This window comes from Miniopterus schreibersii (genome assembly GCF_964146895.1).
Source record: "Miniopterus schreibersii genome assembly, chromosome: 2".
Classification (NCBI taxonomy): Eukaryota; Metazoa; Chordata; class Mammalia; order Chiroptera; family Miniopteridae; genus Miniopterus; species Miniopterus schreibersii.
This window is the reverse complement of record NC_138102.1, coordinates 18563413-18584947: the sequence shown is the minus strand read 5'-3', so window position 1 is coordinate 18584947 and position 21535 is coordinate 18563413. Positions and strand designations below refer to the sequence as shown.

The window sequence follows — 21535 nt, the reverse complement described above, 5'->3', positions numbered from 1 at the left end:
ATTTAATTGGGCCTGGGCATAAATGAAGGTTTATAGGAAAGCATGGATGGCATTTAAGTTTTCCCATATTATATGGTACATGAGAAGAAAGTAGGCATGTTCCTGCTAGAAAAAAAGGTGACAGTTTTCTAAAATTGCTGTGAGCTAATAATAACTGTGAAATAATAATAGCAATTTCAGGACCATAATATGAACCACTTCAGGGCATCATGTACCATAGTGTAGATGGAAAAGTCTGGCTGCATGGACTTTTGCTAGTTATTTTTTTCCATTGTGTTCTATCTCTGTCTCTGTGTGAGTGTGTGTGTCTGTCTCTGTCTGTCTCTCTCTCCATATAGATATATGTATACATATATATATATATGTATATATGCTGTGCATGCTTATGAAAGCTTCTGGATAGGAGAAGATCAATAATTTAAGAGTCAGGTCTGTGTATCCAGGTGGCTTGCTGAGCAACTGTATGGAAATGTGGTTGTGAATTAAAATTTCTGCTCACACAGTGGAGCTGAGGATTCTGGGAAAATGACAGCCCTGCAGCTTTGATGCAGGAGGCACAGGGCGGGAGACGGTGCACGGGAGCATCCTGCCTGGGAAGCTGGAGAGACAGGAAGATCCGTGCTGCTGACCTTGCTTAGTTACCAGAAAGGGAAACCCAGAGTGGAAGGGTAGCTGCAGAGAACATAAGCAGCGGGTCCGAAGAACATTCTTGGGTCCTCACTGTGCTCTTCGTGGCATCATCCTAGACCTCATCCCTCGTCTCACCTCTTCTCTGTCATGACCACCAGACGGGGTGGCAGAAAGGAAAGCCCGGGCCTTTCTGTGCCTCACTTTCCTCACATGCAAAATAACACCCACTCTGATTGCTCTGAGAGTTAAAAGAAGCTTAAAAAGCACCAAGTATGTGTTAGTTAAGCGAAAGTTCTGCTTCCCAACCCCTAACTCCCACCCCTCCTGCCTTTTTACAAGTTTTACTTCTATCTGAACTCTGCTTCTTTGAGGTGGCTAATCTATCCAATAAAACTGTCATTATATCAGCACATGCTTTGACAACATTTTCAATGCCTTAGAGATGTGCACTATGGGAATTTAAGGCACCTCATAAATACTTTTTCATCCTGACTTCCTACTCTGAGCTCAACTCAGCAACCAGAGGAATCCCACTAAAATGTCAATTTGTTCCCGCCTCGAGGAACTACAGCTGGTCCAGCTGCTCCACAAAGCTTAGTGCTGCCTGGAAGAGTTTGCCTCCAGATCCACATGGTTGGCTCCCCGATGCCCTTCAGGTATGGGCGCAAATGGATCCTACTAATGAGGCATTTCCTGACCGAGCCTGAACAATGCAGTTACAATATTCCCTACACCCAATGCTGGCCTTCTCTTTTCTCCATGACTTATTGTCCTTTAATGCACTCTACCAATTTGTTTACTTATTCTTTTTCTGGCCTTCCACAAACTAGAATGTAAGCTCTAGAATGATTTTTTGTTGTTCATTGTTGTATCCCCAGTGCCAGATCTATGTTAGTTGTAAGCACTAAGATATATTTGTTGAAAAGAACAGAGGAGCATGAGGTGGTTCCTACTGATCAAATCTGGAAAATTTTGAGCATCAAAGTAAACCATGGTACTAGAGAATAACCTAAGAACCCATTACCTATGTGGCTATGAATGAATGAATGAGAAGGGAAAAGTCTTCCATACAATAGAAAGCCGGCTAATACATGTAGAAAGTCATCATTTGGCAACCACGCATATTGACATTTGGCTTAGTTGAGAATTATGAATGCTAATCTATTTGGTGAAAGTTTGGAAAATAATAAGAAACTATTTACAGGGTTCCAAAGTATCTTTGAAACTAATTACAAAGGGTAAAATACTACTTTATAGTGGGGACTCTTAGCAGGCATCACCTAACCCAACTAATCTAATTTAACATCACCAGTAATGGGATGAGTCCGTAGAATATACCTCCTGATATGACACAGTGAAAATAACTTGGCGTCACTTCTGTAACATTCCTGCCTATAATACATAGCCTGAATCTAATTGTAAGGGAACATCAGACAAGCCCAAATGGAAGGATATTCTGCAAAATAAGTGATCTACCCTCTTAAAAACAATGCCCGTGAAATAGAGACAGTCTTAGGAACTGTTCCCAATTAGAGGCTAAAGATACATTTCAGTAGAATGTAGTGAATGGATTTAGATTTTCCTCTGCTGTAGAGGACATTACTCAGATAACAGGTGAAATAATGAATCAAGTCTGTGGAGTAGATGATAGCATTATGCCAATGTTAATTTCTTCATTTTGATAATTGTGTTGTGGTTAGGTAAGATAATTTGTTTTTAGGATATACACACCAAAGGATTTAGGGACAAAGGGATGCTTGTTCACAATGGTTAAAAATATGTGTGCATGCCTGTGTTTTATTTGTGTACACACACACATATGGAGAGTGAAACTAATGTAGTAAAGTGTTGATGTGTGTGAATCTAGATGTGGAAATTCTTTATACTATTGCAACTTTTAAGGTTGAAATTGTGTCAAAATTAAAAAAAAAATAACAGTTTTTTTTTTTAGTGAATAAATGAATGAAAATAGAAGCCAGGGAAAATTTTTCCAGGATTCTTACAATAAGATCAGCAAGGTCACTGACTACTATATAAAATGTGTAGTGGAGGGTGACAGGGGTGCTACATTGGGTTGTGATGAGGTGATGGTCCCAACCTCGCCACGGTAGTAACAAACATTCTTCAGCACCTGCCCCCACACCAGTGCCACCAGAAGGTCATGCTGGTGAAGGTTAGCTACAATGCACCACCCGCTAACCATGGCAGGTCTGGAGGTGTATCTGTGCACATTTCGCTTTTGCTTTCAATAGTTTTTTACCAGATTCTAGACTTGTAACGTGTCACTCTCTTCAAGCAAACAACCAGCTCCATATTTTGAGATGAGATTTTCATTGTTGTTGTTTTCTGCCATGCTGCGCTTGGTAATTATGGTCCCCTCCTTTCCTCCTTATGGTCTATATTATAGATTGATGTAGGTTTGATCACCTTCACCCAGAGTATCACTCAGGGATGCAGGCAGGAGAGTAATGATAGTTTTACTATGCCAGACCCTGGGTCGATACATAATTAAATCATATTTTAATGGAACAGACATAAAAGGCAGATAGATGGAAGCTGCACTTAGTCTTAAAATTAAAGCTCAGAAAGCAAGGTAGCTCCAGTATCCTACAGTTTTCTACCCAAAAAGATACATAGTTTTAACTAACATTATTCTCTTTTCATTTAAACCCTCAGATTTTGACCTAAGGTGCTAACATTGAAAATGTTAAAAATCAAAGTTTGGGGTTTATTATTTCTGTTGTTTTTCCTTGAGTCAGAAACCTATCTCTCTCTCTCTGTTTCTCAGGTCAGCCCCAGGAAAATGACCTCACAGAATCTCCTGGAGAGATGGGCCCGTTAAAGGCATCTTCGCTGTCAGTCAATTCCAGTATAGTGACGAGGTCTCCTGTGGGCTTTAATTCTCTAACTGCTACGTGTAACTTAGGAAAACAGACTCCTGGAAAGGAAGCATAGGGGATTAGGAACAGAACAGAGAAAAAAAGACTAAATTTGAGCAAAATCTTCCTTTATCAAAATAAGATTCCCCTTTTAGTCTTTAAGTGGATCTCAAACTGCAATGTGGTTCAGAGTTCCTTGAGCAGCTGGTTTAAAATTATATTTCTAGGCACCACCAATGAAGATTCTGATAATTTCCCATTAGGACTCAGAAACCTGCTCTTTTTTTATGTGTATTCCATACCTACAAGGCAGCCCTGGCACTAACATTTGAGAAAAGTTGTGTAGTTCTTGAGAAAATATCCAAAGCAACACCTCAGGCAGTGGGGGCTTGGTGGTCTGTCAAGTCCAGAAAGGGTATCTTCCAAAATGGAATTTGGATGCTGGTTAAGTTTAAATGCTCAATATCAAGGCCTTGGATGACGCTATTGCGATTGAAAAATTAGCTGCACACAGATTGGTCCTGCATCCCTTTAAGTAGCATGTGCATTAATAAGCAAGGATCTCAGGTTGGAGGGTTGAGTAGCAGTAACTGGAAATAATGTTGAAGTTCATCAAGCCATTCCATTCCATTAGCTGGGGCTGGGAAAGGAGCTGCTAGAACAGTGGATTACAAGCAACAAGAGCAACCACTGAGGACAGAAGCATAGGGCTCTACTATTAAAGGGTTTAGAGATCTGGGTCACCCACCAGGTACTCTCTGAAATAGGATCACAGGAAGGGAACCGGGGCGGGAGAGGAATTACATACACACTGGAGTGAGGATCTGGATTTGCTGAAATTTGAGCAACGCCACACTGAGAGATTAAACTGTTTGCATATGCTAAATGGCTTTGGTTTACACACACATTCGTAGGGTGTTTACCAATTAATTTACTAACGGAATCACAAATCAACTGTAAATCACCAGCTCCGAGATGCAGTTAAGCCTCATCTCTCATGCAGTGTCAGGCTTGCGGTTAGCTTGTTTACTGCGAGTGGAATGATGGCTCTCTGAATGTACTTTAAAGCAAAAACAGCGAGGGGGAAGGGAGAGTGATCTATGTGGCACGCTGCCACAGCAGCTTTTATATCTACTAGGCTGTTCATTCATTTACATTTTGAATGGGGAAAACAGCCATCTCTAGAGGAAACCTGAGTCCCATTTCATAGAGTCAGTTCATTTTTGTCGGGGAAAGGAACTGGGAGTGATCAGGACCAACAGAGTTGTTTAGCTGAGGTAACTGAAGGGCATGGCATGGGTGGAGTGACAGGGCCAAAGTCACACCTCACTGTGACAGAGCTGGGACTAGAATCCCCTGTCCTGTCAGTGTTGGTGACCATGAGTTGGGTGGGGGGCGTTAGGCAGTGGAAAGAACAGATGTTCCCTGGGACATAGTTTCCAAACCTGGAATTTTTAAGGTAAAATGTTGGTATGAGAGTTGTCAAGGTTGTATTCATAGATGCATGAGAAAGTGAAGGAAAGCAAAGGAAAGCAGGGCCTTGAGGTATATGGAGTGCTCAGAACAGAGTCTTGCATTAGTTTCCTATTACTCCCGTACCACAGACTTACTGACTTAACACAAATTCATTATCTTACAGTTCTGTATAGGCTAGTACTCTCACTAACCTAATATAAAGGGCTCCAGAGAAGAATCCCTTTCTTTGCCTCTTCCAGCTTCTAGAGGCCCCCTGCATGCCTTGGCTCCAGTCCCCTTCTTCTGGGAGCCAGCAGTATAGCATCTTCAGATCTCTGTATCTGACTTTGCTACTCTTGCCTGCCTCTTATAAGGACCCTTACATGGGCCCACCTGCATAATCTGGAATGATCTCTTCTCAAGGTGCTTAACCTTAATCACATCAGCAAAGTCCCTTTGCCCTGTACTGTAACAAATTCACAGGTTCCAGGGATTAGGATGTGGACAGCTTTTTTGGGTGGGGAAGGCAGGTGGCACTCTTCTCACTACCACCTGGCTTCTCATGGCTTGTTCACTTTAGAGTTAGAATCTAGAGACACCCTGCTGCTGCCTCCTGATCCAGTGTTTTCTCCCAGAGGCCACACAACCAGACTGAGGTGTTGGTTGACCTTTGTGTTATTATCACTGTTTCAGCTGCCGGCACCGCCATCGGAATTTCCAGGGTGAAGCTCCATATCTGCATGTAACTTTATGGAATCCTGGGGAGTTATTATGGTTTGTCTTAAAGATTATTACCAAGGGAATTAAGAGGCTGATCACCCAGGTTTTGAAAGGGCTGTGGGGACTGCGTTAGAGAGCACCGAGGGCAGCCCCAGTGTGGGCTGGAGTCTTCTCCTAGCAGTTTTATTGAGCTATAAGTAAGTGAAGTGAAAAGGATGATATGTATTAAATATCTTAATAGGACAGGTTATTTCTCCTTCCAGCATGGACAATAAAAGAGATGGCACATACAAATAAAAATAATTACAGTATGTGCTGTTCATTTACAATGTGCAATTACACTCATGAACCGGTGACTCTCCTCTTACTGAATTAAGGTGCACCTTCCATTCAGATCCATTAACAACATTCACACACCGTCGTTATCTTGTCAATGGAGTCTTTAATTAAAGGCACCTCTGGACCATGCCAATCACTTCATATTGTGAGCTCACAGGGCCTTCCAATGCACTTTGATTTAAATGACAGCAATTTTTATTTATGAGTGTTTGTTTGTGGGCTAAGGGTGGCTCATAAGGTAGAAGGGATGGTAAAGAGCATGGTATGGGGAACATTCTCCTTCCCCCAAAAGGCAGATCATAAAATGACAATGTGAGGATCCCTCCCCACCTTTTTCCTTTCCTTCTTTTCTCTTCCCCTCCTCACTTTTTGGGGTTATGGCATTATACTCTAGCCTGAGTGACTGTGAAGAAACCATTGTGATTTTGCTGCAGAAAAGAGCACAGTCTTCTGCTAAAGGTGCATTAACCCTCATAGGCCATTAAGATACCATTTGATAAATTGCCACTTTTATGATACCACGTGACACTGGGAGCCTGAAAGAATTAATGTGTTTCCAAAATGGCAGCAATTTATTCCCCTCGTACTAGCAGCAAGAGCTCCTTTGTTTGTGACTTGGGAAGCACCTTTCCTCCTCAGCAGTTCCCTGTGCCCGATACGGAGTTAATTAATACCAATTCTCCTCCAGGGGATAGATATATGCCATCAGTTTCACTCTTCCAATAAAAGTTTGTAAAACTCAACGCAACAAACTAGATTCAAATCCATGACTGACCATTGAACAGCAAGGGTGACTGGGATCATTTGTTCATTTCCATACATCACTATCTAGCAAAGAAAGCATGGCAAAGTCGACAGGGACAAAGCTTGTTCAAGGTGCCATAAGCCACCTGCCCACTTGACTGGTCATTGATGTCCTTGATCTAACACTAGCTCACCTGGTGCCCATTGTTTGACTCATACAACCTACCTCTAAAGTATAAGCCACAGGCCAGAATGTTAACGGAAATAGAGGTAGACTCCAAGGAACTGGTGCAGGGTGTTCTTTATATCTTCACAGGCCCTTGACTTTACAGTAAACAGTTAATCTGTGTGCTCTGAGTTCATCTGGTAGCAGTCAAAAGGAAAGATCATACATTCTTTTGTGTCATTGGCACAGAGCTAAAACAAATGCCATGGATTTCGGAGAGCTCATTTATGTAATTAAAAAACATAAGCACAGACACAAAAAAGTGACATAAAAACATAGCATTTCTATGGCACTTGATCGTTTGCACAGAATGTCTCGTACGTAGAGTCCCTTTACTGTCCTCACCCAAATCCTGGAATGCATTTCATAATAGACAGAATTTATAGACGATAGAGTTGAGGTCTAGAGAAAGAAAATGACTTGCTCAAAGCCATTTAGGCTCTAAGTGGCAGATTGGAACCCTGGACTTCTGAATCCTTGTGTTCTCATTCTACGATGTTATCTCATTTCTGACGATTCTTTCTCTCTCATGTGATGCCAATGACTGAGTCTGCGCTCCTTCCCTGAAAAATTATGCACCTTATCAGTTCGGTTCAGTGAGCTCCAGCACAGGCAGATTCTTACCCAGCTGGAAGGCACAGGACACAAAGGAAGGAGGAAGATTTCACCCTGCTGAAGGAGGCAGGCGTGGTCCCTGCCCGATACTGTGACATTTTGTTCTATGCTGCCATGCGCTGTGCCAAACGCTGGACATGGGATTTCCATTCAGCAGTTGCCTTTTTCTTGGTTATAAATATTACTTTGGCCTATTATTTATTCTCAAATCAATTTTCTTCCTATCCCCTTTCTTATACATCAGAGCTGTGTTTATTCTCTGGAAAGAAATCCAGAGTTGGTCCCAGAGCAGCTATTATCAAAAACTCTCAGGTGACCTTCAGCTGGCAAATCTCTCTCTACTAATTAATCATCAGCTCCCAGGCCAGAATTCTGGAAATTATCTTCAACTCCTTCATCTCCTTCAACACATACACACACTCACACTCACATGCACACACACACACACACAGCTGACCTTGCTGAGTTCCTCCCCAAGTCTCTCTCCACACTCCCCGCTGACAGCAATGTGGGGATTAGCGAAAGGACTTAAAATGTTCACAACTACAGCCAAGGACACTCAATAACTTATTGTGCAAACTGAGATGCTTTTGAGGGTGAAAATGGGCACTCTTAATAACGGTGCAAGGCAAAATGAGGCATGTTTTTGCTGTACTCACAGAAGGGTGTGAGTATGATGAAGACTTGAACTTGGGTAGTGGCAGTGCAGATTGAGCAGAAGACAATTTATCTAAAATGTAAATATGACTAGGCCTCCCGAATCTTAAGCCTCATCAACCCCTACCCACCAGGTAAACTTCAATTTTCCCAGTTTCACTCTTTCTTTCATATTCTTTTCTGATTTGCTTAGTTCTAAAATATGTGATTGTATTTATTTGTCTGTGCCTTTGCATGTTCCATTCTCTTTGACTGGAATGCCATTTACTCTGTCTTTCAGTTTTTAAGTCAACTGTCACTTCCTCTCTGAACCTCCCCTGTGACTTTGGACAGGGTTCATCCTTTCACTCCTGGTAAACATTTGTGCATCTTTGTCACCACACGGGTCACACTGCCGTATCATTATTCATCTGAGTAACTGGGCTTGCTTTTGGGGCTTCATCTATCAAGGTATTAAGTATACAATTTCCCTTCTAATTGCTAACAATTGTGCTTCGTGGAATCACCCATGGTTGCATTTCATTTTGATTCTATAACTTTCAGTAATATCTAGTTATTAAAATAGGTTGAATTAGTTTTTAGGAACCATTTTCGTTCTTTATAAAACTTTAATCTTCATCTGATTCAAACTCCATCCCCAACCCCCAGAGCCCATGCACAGGGACACACAGTCATGAACACGCACATTTGCACATACACACACAAGGCTCTGGATGTTTGGTCTGGAGAGGAGGGAGCAGGTTGAGCTTATCCTGACGGCATGAACTTATCCCTAGGGCATTGTGATAGAAAGGAAAGAGAAGGGAAACATACATCATCTCCTTACTTCTCCCTGGGGCAAGACAGTGATCTTTTTCTTGGGTCACTTAAAAGTTTTTGAAGATAATCCTTAATGGATTCAGTATAGATGGGTGGTGACTCCAAAAGGCCTCACTGACAGAGGGTGCAGGTGACTATATTGTAAACAGTTGCCCCTAAGCATCTGTATTTCCTTGTGGGTTTCTGTTACATCTGCCAACTGGCCCCCAAGCGACAGCATCTCAACCCTGCTCTCTGAGCCTCTTTGCCTCTTATTGAGGTGGTCCCTGGAAAACCTGTTTTCAATCTTGCCCAGCTCCTGGCCAGAGTTCATCTTCTCAACCTCTCGGGAATATGGGAACCTAGAAATTGTGGATGTGCTCCTTGGCCCTCTCTTTCCTTGTGGCTTCAGCAGAATACCCTCTCTTCTCAAAGTCTTTTCTTTTTCCTGTTCTCTGGTAGCATGGAACAAGTCAACAAAGTGACAAACAAAAAGTTAGGTATCCATGTCTACTTCTTGCAGATGATGCAAATTTTCGAGTAATTCTCTCGGGGCAATTTTCTTTGGCTTTGGTGAGGGCAGGGACAGACATTTTTGATAACTGTACTCCTCCAATATGTGACTCCTCTTTTTATCTCTTCAAGTCCCATTCTTATGACAGTAGGGAGGGAGAGGGCATGGTGTGTGAGTGGATGGGAGAGTGGTAGTGCCCATTCTGATGAAATGATGCTTCTCAACAGCTCTGGCTTGAAATAGCTGGTCATCAAGGTGTTTTAATAGCCGTTGACTGAACTGAGCTCATAATATCAATTGTGAAAACTATCCCAGAAGTCCACAACTTTTTTGCAGTAAGAAAGTGGTGTTTTTTTGCCAGAGCTGGGGGATAACTTGCAATGGAACCTAGTGAGAAAGTCCTTTAAGATGGAGAAAGCTAACAGAAATGTAAATCAACCCAGAAGGTTTTAGACAGGTTTTCTCCCTGTGGCAATGTCCTGACCAGTCACCTGGTGCCAAGGTAGAGCCAAAGGCAGATGCTCTTATTTTGAGCTCAAGAGGCAATGTTTTGACAGACCACTGTACTAATTGCAGTAGCCCACTGCCAGGGGTTTCTTACCTTCTCAGAAATCAGAGCCCTCAGAGTTCTCAGTGTCATGCTTTACTGGGACGAAAGGTTTTACAATAGCCTTGAATGTCTGTTTGACATAAAAAGTAGTGTGCAAACAGATTAATTTCATTAAAACTCCACTTTTACAAGTAAAAGGGCCATATGTATTCATGTTTCACTTTACTCTTCTAGAAATGAGGTCCTCCGAAACCTTCTAAGGACATTTCTGAGGGCTTAAATCCTCTGTTAGGCATGACAGGTGAGGAAGCATGTGTGTGTGTGTGTGTGTAATTTTATTTGTGTGTGGGTTCTTGCTATGGTGAAGGAAAAGCCACACAAAGCCAGTCCACAGGAGTAGCCTGCACTACAGTGTTTAACTGTGAGCCTGTTCATGGGTGCGAAACTCGGTCTACTCTTTTCCATTTCCCACAGCAACTTCTTTCTGTCTTTCTAGTCTTGTATTTGGTCTTACCTCATGCTTTGCTATTCAAGCCACTGCACGACCAAGGCACCCTAAAAACGATAGTTCCATAACACCATCATGTCTAACTTCCCAGTCCTCACCCTGAGATGTACCCATTTGACAGCAAACCAAACCAAAACAAACAAAAACAAAAAACAAAACCAACAAAAAAAACTTAAGAAAAAAAAGCAATTGAAATATCCCTCTCGGCTGAGGCCAAATTCCAAAACATGTATCTTTTTGTAAATTTTTCAATAAGATTACTTACATTTCCAATTCCAGTCTAAGCATTTGGTCAGGAATATCCACATGAGAGTGTAATTGGAAAAAGAAATGAATGTTTGCCTTTGGTTTCATTTTATTGCTTCTCAGAAGAAAGTTCCACATAATAATTTTATGGTCCAGTTCTCTACCCTCCAACCACGGCAGGGGGCAGGGGTGCACAAGAGAGCTGGAGAGACTGTGCTACACTTATACCAGCTTCTTATTGCAATGTATGTGGGGGAACTTATGAGATGAGACAACTGATTTCTTTTTGTCCTCTTGTTTAAAAACCTTAATTTAATTTTATTAAAAAATTAAAAAACCTGGTTAGAGAGGATGAAAGATTATTTCCCCACCAAGCTTCTAAAAATGTAAAATAAAATTAAAAAAACAAAAAAGACCCAAATGCTTTCAAGTTAAAGATTGGGAGAGGAGACAGGCGTTTTGGGAATGATGACTGCTGGTTTCCTGCTTCCAGAGGCCCCGTAACAGAGGAGCAGCGCCTGGCATTGAACTAGTGGCTTAAGCACCTTGATCCAGGAGGACCCCAAGGGCTTCTCACCACAATACTCTGGCAGCTCCTTCATGCCCTTGGGTTTCCCAGTCTACGCTAGTTCCTGCTCACGTGACCTCACGAATGTCCTCTATTTTGTGAATGGGGCACTGCATGAAACCTAACTCTCTTTATTCTACGGAAAGTTGGAACAAAGCTGCCTAAGGCAATGTTCTGGCATCCAGTGACCTCAAAGCAGGGGAAAATGCCTAGATTTAGTGACTCTTAAAGACTACCTCCCACCCCACCCTCACCCTACTGTATAGATAATAGAAAGTGTGTCCTGGAGCTGGAAATCACTGAGATATGGCCCTTATACCTTCCTTTGTGTGGCTCATTTCTACTGATCTTTTGGATTCAGCACCAGTGACACCTCCTGGAATCCACCCTTCCTATCATCCCCTCTGAAGTCTATCCTAAAAGAGATTAAGGGGCCCCTCTCTGTTTTTCCATTGCTTTCTGTGAAATCCTCTATCACAGTGTAATTCCATATTGAATAACAAAGTTATTTGTCTTCCCAAATCTGGGTGCCTCTGTCCTTTTCATGATGTATTTATATTATTGAGCATAAGCCCTGCCCCTCATCAAGCATGTCTTACTGGACTCAAGAATAATATGCCTAATTAAGCCTAAATTGGAGAGTGTGATATAGTCTAAAACTATATTGAAAGACAGAAAATCTTGCTTTGGAGCGCAGTCCTGCTACAACCTAGGGCAAATCTAACTTTTGTTGGTCTTAATTTTCAAATCTATAAAAATTAGAATGATTATATTGTTTTCTATGTAGAATTGATGTGAAGGTTAAAGGATATACTGTAGGTAGAATGCTTAATCACATATAGATATATCCATTAGGTTTTCTTCTATTTTACTATCTTTGAGACTGTTGTATCACTCTGTATCAGGCAATCTCACAACATCCCTATAAGGTAGGTACCCTGTGATTGTTTTTCGGGTAAGGACACAGAGTCACAAAGAGCTTCATTATCTTACCAAAGGTCACCTAAGTAGTAGCTGGGAAGCTTAGATCTGAACCCAGGGCCTCTGATGTCTGAATTCACACTCTTAGCCACTGAGCTCAAGTGTTTCCTCACATGTCTGCTAAGATTCAGCCCCAGAGTGAGTCTTGCTTCTAGCCTTCCTTCTCTTAAGCCTATAATGTAACAGCAGCAATTTGGAAAGTTCAACCTGACCCCGCCTCGCCTAGTTTTCAGTGTTCTTACAGAGCTATTCCAGGGGATGCCCCTTTTACAGGGCCAGGAGTGGGAACGCAGCATCAGAAAGCTGTTTCCTTAAAGTCTCCAAAGTCAGGGAGAGGTGACATCCTTTAGTCCATGAGCGCTGGAATTAGAGCCAGATACTCTGAAGGCAAATCACAGCTCAGCCAGTAAGTAACATGCCTTGGAAAGCGGCCTTGCTTCTTGGAATCTTTTTTTAGATTTTTTTCCCCCCCACATCTCTAAAATTGGTATAAAATCCTCCTCTTCTGAACATTACTGTGGAGATTAGATGAGTCAAAAGTATGTAAGAACACTTTGCAAAATTACACTGAAACGAAGGCAAGTAATTATTACCTTTCCAAGGATGCAAATTCCCCTCCCAGCAAACCATTTAATATGTGCATATGTACAAAAAGTCAACAGAGACCATTTCCTAAGCATTATCACCAACCAGAAGGTCCAGATTGCTAAAAGAGGTTGGAAAAGATTTATGAAGATGTTTGCTCAAGTCTGAAAGTGTAGACAGAGCAGGGATGTTGAAGAAAGAAAGTGACATCGTTCCACTTAACGGAAAGTACCGTGTCCTCTCTAGGCTCTTCCAAGAAAGACAGGGCATATTCCAAATTCCATTCAGACAGTGAACAACGTCACTTAAAACTTACCAAAATATCGACATATAACTGACCATCTGAGACTATTTGACCACAGGGGGGTATTCTGAGTCTGTGGTTCATTCCACAAAGCTATATTCCTGGGAATCTGGTACAGAGCTTGGATCAATGAGATCTGTTATACTTCTGCTAAATCATCTCCCTGCTACACCAGAACTTGGTGGAGAAAGGAGCATCAGAAATGTAACATCAGTAGGAAAATGTAACGGACTTAAACTTAAATACAACATAAAGATGTCGTTTGGGAGATCCCACTGTCATTCTCTGTGTGTGGAAGAGATGGAGTCAGGAAATCAAATTCTTGCACCTGTGAACTAAAAGGGAGGGCGCTGTGATGGCTCCAGAGGCAAAGAGAAGGAAACAGCAGCACCGTGACCTTGAGGAAGATGGGCTTTGCTCTGAGCACACGTTCTAAATGACAGGAGGGCTCCATAAAGTGAAAATGGGTTTTCAAAATGACATTAAAAAGAAAAGGTGACAGTAAATGGCCTTCTCCTGATTAATCACAGGATTAAAAGCTGAAGAACTCAGGTCCAAACAGCCTCATGGCAGGGATGGAAAAAAATCCAGCCTCAGCTTAGAAAAAAAAAAAAGGTACAGAAAGGAAAGGCATTTGCTGTTTTTAGTGTTTTTGTAAGTAGGTTGGAGCTCCTCAAAAGGGAGTCTTCAGACTGCCAAGGAAGCTGATGGGCAGAAGCCCAGGCACTGGTCATTTCCTTAAGAGGTGAACATCTGGAAGGTTTCAGCAACATGAAAACAATGTGTACTTCCTGCAATTTTAATTTATCCTCAGTTCAATAGGCAGGAAAATGCACACACCTCACAGATCTGAAGTCTTGGATGAACTGTTTCTGCCTGCCTGCCTAGAGAGCAGTAATGACCTTAACACCTTAGATACAGATAGATAAACCACAGTGGTTAACATGGAACTTGCTAAACTAGAGTGGTCCAGAGAGTGACCACATCAGGCCAAATCTGTCTTTCAAGGCATGTGTGCTCTGATGAGTTTTTATGTATTTCTCCTTCTTACTTTATAATTACAGGATGCCACAAATGATACTTCCCACATGTTTGGGCCATTTTATTTAAGTCCTTGTATGTTTGATGCCTTTTGGCACATTCTAGTCCAACCTCCTAAGAAGCTTCTAGTAAGAGATACAGATTGAGGTGAGATGTAAATCAGGTTCCTTTGAAAATGTGAATTCTGGCGTGGCCGGCATGGTTCAGTGGTTGAGTGTCAACCTATGAAATAGAGCCAGGAGGTCATGTTTTGATTCCTCGTCAGGGCACATGCCCATGTTGCGGGCTCGATACCCAGCAGGGGGCACACAGGAGGCAGCCAATCAATGACTCTCATTGATGTTACTATCTCTCTCTCCCTCTCCCTTCTTCTCTCTGAAATCAATAAAAACATATTTTTTTAAAAAAGAAAGAAAATTACCTAAAAAAAAGAAAAGAAAATGTGAATTTTGCCTCATACAGGTTATGTTTAACGATGGGGATATGGTCTAAGAAGGTGACATTAGGCAATTTCATGGTTGTGAGAACATCATTGAGGGTACTTACACAGACCTAGACGGTACTCTTACATGACTGGCAGCAAGGTAGGTTTGTTACAAATGCATGAGTAAAGCACTGTGCTATGACATCACTAGGCGACAGGAACTTTTCAGCTCCACTGTAATCTTTGGGGACCACTGTTATATATACGGTCCATCATTGATCGGAACGTCGTTAAGCGGTGCATGACTGTACTTAATTTTTGCAGAATGATGTGTTTACAAGCATATGTGTAATTGACCATGACCTCAATTTTAAACAGATACGATTTCTTATATAAATCAACCAAAGGCATAAAACAAGAAGTGGTTCTTATCTAGAGAACTACATTTTTAGGTTTGCTTAACTGAGAGGGTTGAAGAAACTCTTCAAACCTCTCTGTTCCTTAGTTTCCCCTAATTAAGTGGAAATATTTAGACACTAGCATGTTTTCAAGTGCAAAGATAAAGGATATATAGCTTTACAGGACTGAGGAAATAATATGAAATCCCAACACAGTATAGTTTACATGAAAATCCTCTAAAAGCCTCACCAATAGCCAACTAGCAAAGTCTTCAGTTCCTCTCAAACCCTCTAGAGCATTAAGTTAAAACCACTGGGCACCAACAAATCCTTTTATGGAGATAGCTATCAAAATCTGTTCAACCATCTGTCTCTCTGGCTGTTTTGCCTTTCAGTGTTTTTCCATCATGTGCTCTTTGCTAACAACAAAAAAAAAATCTATTCTAAAATAACCAAGATGTTAAGACTGAAAATGCCAGAGGTATATATCCAGTTTATGAGAGAAATTGCTTTCTAAAGAGGAGTTTGCTTTATCTTGTGTGGTAGAAGGCAACATTTCCACAAATATTATAGTTGTGCTAAGAAAATAGCCAACTGCTTTCATTAAAAGAGTCTGTGACAAGATTTGTATTCGTTCATGTAATTGAATTTAATGCTGTTGAAATTTGTCAGGACTGAAAGCTACTGAGGTGTAGACCAGATTTTTACAAGAGGAAAAATGCTTAAGAAATTGTCTCTCCTGCTTATAGCAGGTCTTCTGCTGACCTTGAAAGGTCACAGGTCCATCATTCCCTGTATTTGCATAATTCCTAGCACCAAACAGTGCCTCCAGGAGTGATTTGTTTTTTTGTTTTCTTTTTGAGAGGAAGACTAAGGAAGGTAGTCAATATTTGTGGAGAAGCCTTATGACTTGCCTGTCAATTCACTGTTTCACATTTAGCGTCTGCTATTTTGACGTCAGACTTAGGTTAGGTAGGTAAAAATGTGAGGCTGCCTGTGATTTCATTCCAGCCACTAGTTTTGCAGCTGGTTTTACCTCTATGTAGTCAAGGAGCTCACTATCTCACCTACACACCTCCATGTTACAGATCTTACAAAGTTCAGACTTTCTGCAGAAGCCCCATTCCATATTTAAGATGTCATTAATACATCATTCTTTTCTGTCTCTTACCTGGGTTCACCTTGGTTGATGGACATATAAATCTCCCAAGAATTCTCCTCTGGGATGGCTCCATGTGGTATGAGTAAACTCACTCCTAAAACAGAAAAAGCCAAGAGGTTATTCATAGGTTTTCCAATTACGGGGCACCTTACAGAAGCTCACAAAAAAAGACCTTCCAACAGCAATTTGTGAAACCCCAATTCTTGGAAAGTTCATAAAGTCCAAGATAATAATGACAAAACGATTACTTACTAACAGTGACATAAAGAAAAACTTTATTCAAGTGTGTATTCAAATTAGATCTTGAGTCTTCCTACCATTTTTTAAATTCTCTTAAAATTTGAATGTCTTGGACTATCAAACATATCTGAGAATATAAGAGTTTATCAATATATCAGTTAATCTGTTCCAAAATTTAAAAATGTGCTTCTCTATCTTGTTTCATCCATTCATTTCCTGTAAAGGTATCTAGGATAATGGGTGGGCCATGTAACATTTTGCTAGAGCCTGGTATAAAATTATCTTATAAATTGTGCATCCTGAAGTAAGTTTAGGAATGAGATCAGAGGAGAAATAACCAAGAAAAAATGGTTATTTTTCTTGAAAAAATTATCATCAGCAACCTAAAAGCATTTTTCAAGAAAACTGGAAAAAGTCCAGATAAGCTTAGGAACCTTATAGATTCTTGCATAGCCAATATTTGGCTCTATATTTGCAAATAGAAGCTAGAAAAGGTTAAGGTTAAAGGTGACAACCATAATCATGTCAGCATCAAGTTGAAAAAAACTCAGTAGCCTTGCTTCAGTAAAATCATGCAATGCAGGGAGGGAAGGCCCCTGCAGGGCACATCACCCTGAATCTGAAATGTCCGCCCCTCCCCCAAATGCTGTGAAGTAAGTATTTCACTTTGGCCAAGAGAAAAGAGTCTAGAGAGGGCCGAGATTCTCTTCAATGTAGCTTTTTGTTTATGAAAAGAAATAAAATAGAGACACAGTAAGACCTTTACAAAATAAAATCGCAAAGCATCCTCTTACTCTTTGAATAATGCAGCTCTCACCTTTCCTCCTCTCATCTGAGCTAACGTAATTGCACGGAAAACTTTAGGGATGCTGATGATAATTTAAATGTAGAGATGGCAGGCTTTGGTGATATCCTTCTTTGTGCCTGTTAGCTGCTACAGAATCAAGGAATGCAAGACTCATTGCCAAACAAATGATTTGTGATTCACATTTCAGAGCATTATTCAGCGACATGCTAGTTATCATCAGTATCTTTCCCCAGCACTAAGAATGAGACATATTTAAATCTTGCTTATAACTCTTCAGCAAGGGTATCCATTTATATTCTGGACCTTAATGCCGATAGTAGGAGGACTGTAATTGCCATCCTTGCGGGGGGGCTCTCATTAGTCTCCTCCTTTCATTGCCCATTTTTCCTTAAATGTAGTGGCCAAATGAAGTGGCCTCCACGACTCCTTCCCTGTGTTGAGCAGAAGTGGTGACACGCAGGGTGTTCAGTGCACGTGGGTGGCACCCTGAATGCATGCCTTAGACACTGAGTATTCTGTCTCTCAGTGCCTTCTCTCTGCTACCTCTCATTCAGACTATCTCGGCCATTATGACATGAGACATACGTCACTATTGTTTGGCTACAGAAGCAGAGGGGGCTGTTATCAAGTAATAATGCCATCAGAGGCAATTAACCCAAAAGAACAACTTTGTATGTCACATTTTTCCTGTCCTGTGTTTCCTTTAGTGAGGTATAATTTACATGAAATAAAATGCATGTTGCCCCGCCCGGCATGGCTCAGCGGTTGAGCACCGACCTAGGTAGGATCCAGGAGATCGGGGTTTGATTGCCGGTCAGGGCACATGCCCGGGTTGCGGGCTCAATTCCCGGTGGGGGGTGTGCAGGAGGCAGCCGATCAATGACTCTCTCATCTTGATGTTTCTATCTCTCTCTCTCCCTCTCCCTTCCTCTCTCTGAAATCAATAAAGAAATATTTTTAAAAAAATGCATGTTGTAAGTGTACAAACTGATGAGTTTGGCAAATGTATACTCTCGGGTAACCATCATCATAATCAAGAGACAGAGCATTTTTGTTGCCACAGAAAATTCCCTTGTGCGCTTTAGAAGTCAGTTCTTTGATGGCGAGCCTTAAGTGATCACTTACTTGCTTTCTGACATGTTGATTAGTTTGCCTATTCTAAACATTCAAATAAAAAACAATCATGTGGGGAAAAAAAAAAACCCAAAAATGATAACGGCTTAGTACATAAATAACACAGGGCACAGTGCCTGGCACACAGTAGGCCCTCAAAAACCAAATCATGAATACATGAATGAATGAATAAAATTAAAAATTCTGAGTAAAAAAGGGGGGGCAGGCTTTGGGACATGCTATGTCCTGTATGTCATGAGGACTTGATGATCAACTTTCAGATCAAATCAGAATAAATGTGTGTGTGGACTTTGGAGAAAGGGCTGTTTGTAGAGCAGATCCCATCTCATTTCTTTCAAGTCAGCTTAATTCCCTGTGTTTACATGGAAACGTTACTCGTCATACTCCCAAATTCAACCTGAATGCACAGGATCGTTGGAGATTTACACTATCTCACCTTTCCTTCAGTCAGAAAGCGTACGATGAGCCTTCCCATATACTTCCCCCCTTCCAGCCAGGCGTGCAAATTGTACGTGGAGACGGAAGACAGTCACACGGAGGCAAGGGTTGTGGCAGGGAGGTAATGTGGGTGGTAAGTTACGTTGTATGAAGGATGAAAGGCAGTTTGGGAAATCTTTATACCTGTGGCCCCCTAGAGAAGTATCCGTTTTTAATATGTCATTCACCAGTTATCTTTGATTAAGGAAAAATAGACTCTTTCCCAAACTCCACCTGCTACTCTGACAGCCTTTTATTTGATATGACAACAGAACCACCTGTCTGAGTCTCTCATGTCATATTTTGCATAATAAATTATTTCTACAGTGTGGCGACCACCCCAGCCTTTTTGAGAAATCATTGCCTGGCACCAAACAACTGAGGATGGACAGCACTAGGGCAGTTTAATCACTGTGCCTCACTTCTTTACACTTTGGCTCTCCAAGGAATATTTATGTTCTGCAAATAACAGAGCATATGTTTCACCTCCCCACATGCATTTTTCCTCAAAGTCATTCCTAGTGAACAGTTTCAATCTTGTGTGGGGATTTTGTTAGGAACTTTTAAAAATGCCCGTTTACAGAGGAAGTGTTTGGGAATCAGAGACAATTCCATCAGCACTTTTAGTTTTCAATACCAGTGCTTCTCAAGTCAGGGGGGAGAAAAAGAAAAATCTGTTTCATCATGATTTCATCTCTTTTTCTTTGATGAACATTAAACAAACACAGCCAGTGAATGGGCTGTTCTTGGCACTCCCTCTACATGTGTATAAACACACACACACACACACACACACACACAAATACACACTAACAAATGAGGATGGGAAGAGAGAGGAGGAGTGTCAGACAACTTATTCATCCAATAATCACTGAGAGCCTGCTAAGTGCCAGGCACTGGGTTAGAGGTGAAGATAGGAGAAATGAATAATAACTCAATGGGCGATCACTCTGTTTCTGAGGAATATTGCCTACTCTCCTTGAAAGGACAGCATTTGCATTTTTTAGTTTTCTTTGTCTAGACTCCATACTTCCAGTTCATAAGATCCTCACAGGAAGGGTACTTGGTAAGGATGGCTGGCTCATTCCACATTGATCGGTCTGCCATTATCACCAGGGAGAACCGCTTCACACATACAATGACACGCATACATACTTAAACTTCTTCCTTACTATGTCCTAAAACACTGACTAAGGAAAATTTAGAGAACTAGAAGTTTAGAAAACAAAATCATTATTAGGGCAGCATTCGAGGGCTATTTGCCTGACATGAAGCTTTTACGAAAGCGATTGATATAGAAGACGACAACTATTTATTCATCAACCTGAAACAAACTGTGGTCTCAAGTCACTAACGCTAGCAGAGGGTTGGTCAGCGGAATGGCAGCATCAGACCAGTCCTGCTGCAGATTTCATTTTTCTAAGATAAAATGTTTCACTTGGAGAGGTAGGTTTGCTTTCCTCTAGAGAGGGGTCCAGCAAGGCCCTAATGGCCATGACTCAATGCTAACCTGTTGTTGAGTAAAACTGGCAGGTCCGGGACACTCTTTTTCCTTGCAGTAGCCATAAATGATGATGATTCAGACAACTACCTGATTGTCATTGCTTAGAAATCAGAGGAGAGATTGCCCTCTTCTGTCATCCAGTTAGGTCTTAGATGGCAACCCTGATGACTAACCATAGATTGAATAATTTTTAAAGTGTTCTGCGCTGTACACCTTATGTTTCCTTGTCAAAACATCTAACCAAAAGGAGGGAAAAGCTCTTGAGAACTAAGTGTACTGAGGAAGTTCAACTTGGAGGGTCATTTCATTAAATGACCTGCTAGTGCATCAACCATGCTTGGTTATAAACATGATATTTGCCGGTTATGTTGAAGAATGTTCCCAGCACTTCCTAAACATGTTCTAGGAAATATATTTCAAAGGGGCTTAAAGTCTGGGGACCAGCCAAATCTTTTGAACAAATCTGGCTGTGAACTCTAATAGGGCAGAGCAAATGGACTGTGCGGTCCCTGGGTCCATGATGGGATGAAGGCTGCAAAATCTAATCTGGGTGTTGGCTTTGGTTTGCAGTGTAAATCAAGCAGACTGTTGAAGCCATAGCATTTGCAGATCTGACAAGGGAATGGTAAACATCTTAAACATCAATCTGATGGGACATAACTGTGTAAATACAAAACATTTAAACAAATGCTAGAAAATACACAAACGCACACTTACCACCCACCTGTATTTGGCATTACTAAGCGTCCTCCTAAATGGCCAAAGACGCCAGTTGTCCTCAGTTCTGTCCTTGTGGGGAGTGATGAGAGATTTTGGAGGTAGGGTGTTTTATTTCTGGGATGCATTGTACTGAAGCTGCGGTTGTTTCCATGGGGAAATGTCCCAGAATGGTTCTTGCCATGGTACTCAGCTCTCTCAGACACCCCCAGCGAAACCATGAATGAGCTCTGGACTTTGACTTTGATGTCTGACAAAGGATTAAAGAGTGAAGACTCTGTCATGAGTTCCTTGTCTAGAGGGTCCTGCAG

General features: G+C 41.4%; 1 protein-coding gene across 10 annotated transcripts in view; it reads right to left on the bottom strand.

Annotated features, from left to right (window-relative positions):
* UNC5D (unc-5 netrin receptor D) overlaps positions 1-21535 on the bottom strand; it is a 680073-nt gene that overhangs the window by 258103 nt on the left and 400435 nt on the right. For all 10 annotated transcript variants that reach the window (XR_013998001.1, XM_081125678.1, XM_081125672.1 and 7 more), the window contains 2 exons: positions 21232-21535; positions 16354-16438 (listed from right to left, as the gene is read on the bottom strand). The exon at positions 21232-21535 is cut by the window's right edge and continues 74 nt beyond it. Coding sequence is in view for 9 of the 10 variants with exons in the window: in XM_081125678.1 (XP_080981804.1) it covers positions 16354-16438; positions 21232-21535 (389 nt within the window). In the remaining variant the exon portion in view is untranslated. The remainder of the gene's footprint in view (positions 1-16353; positions 16439-21231) is intronic.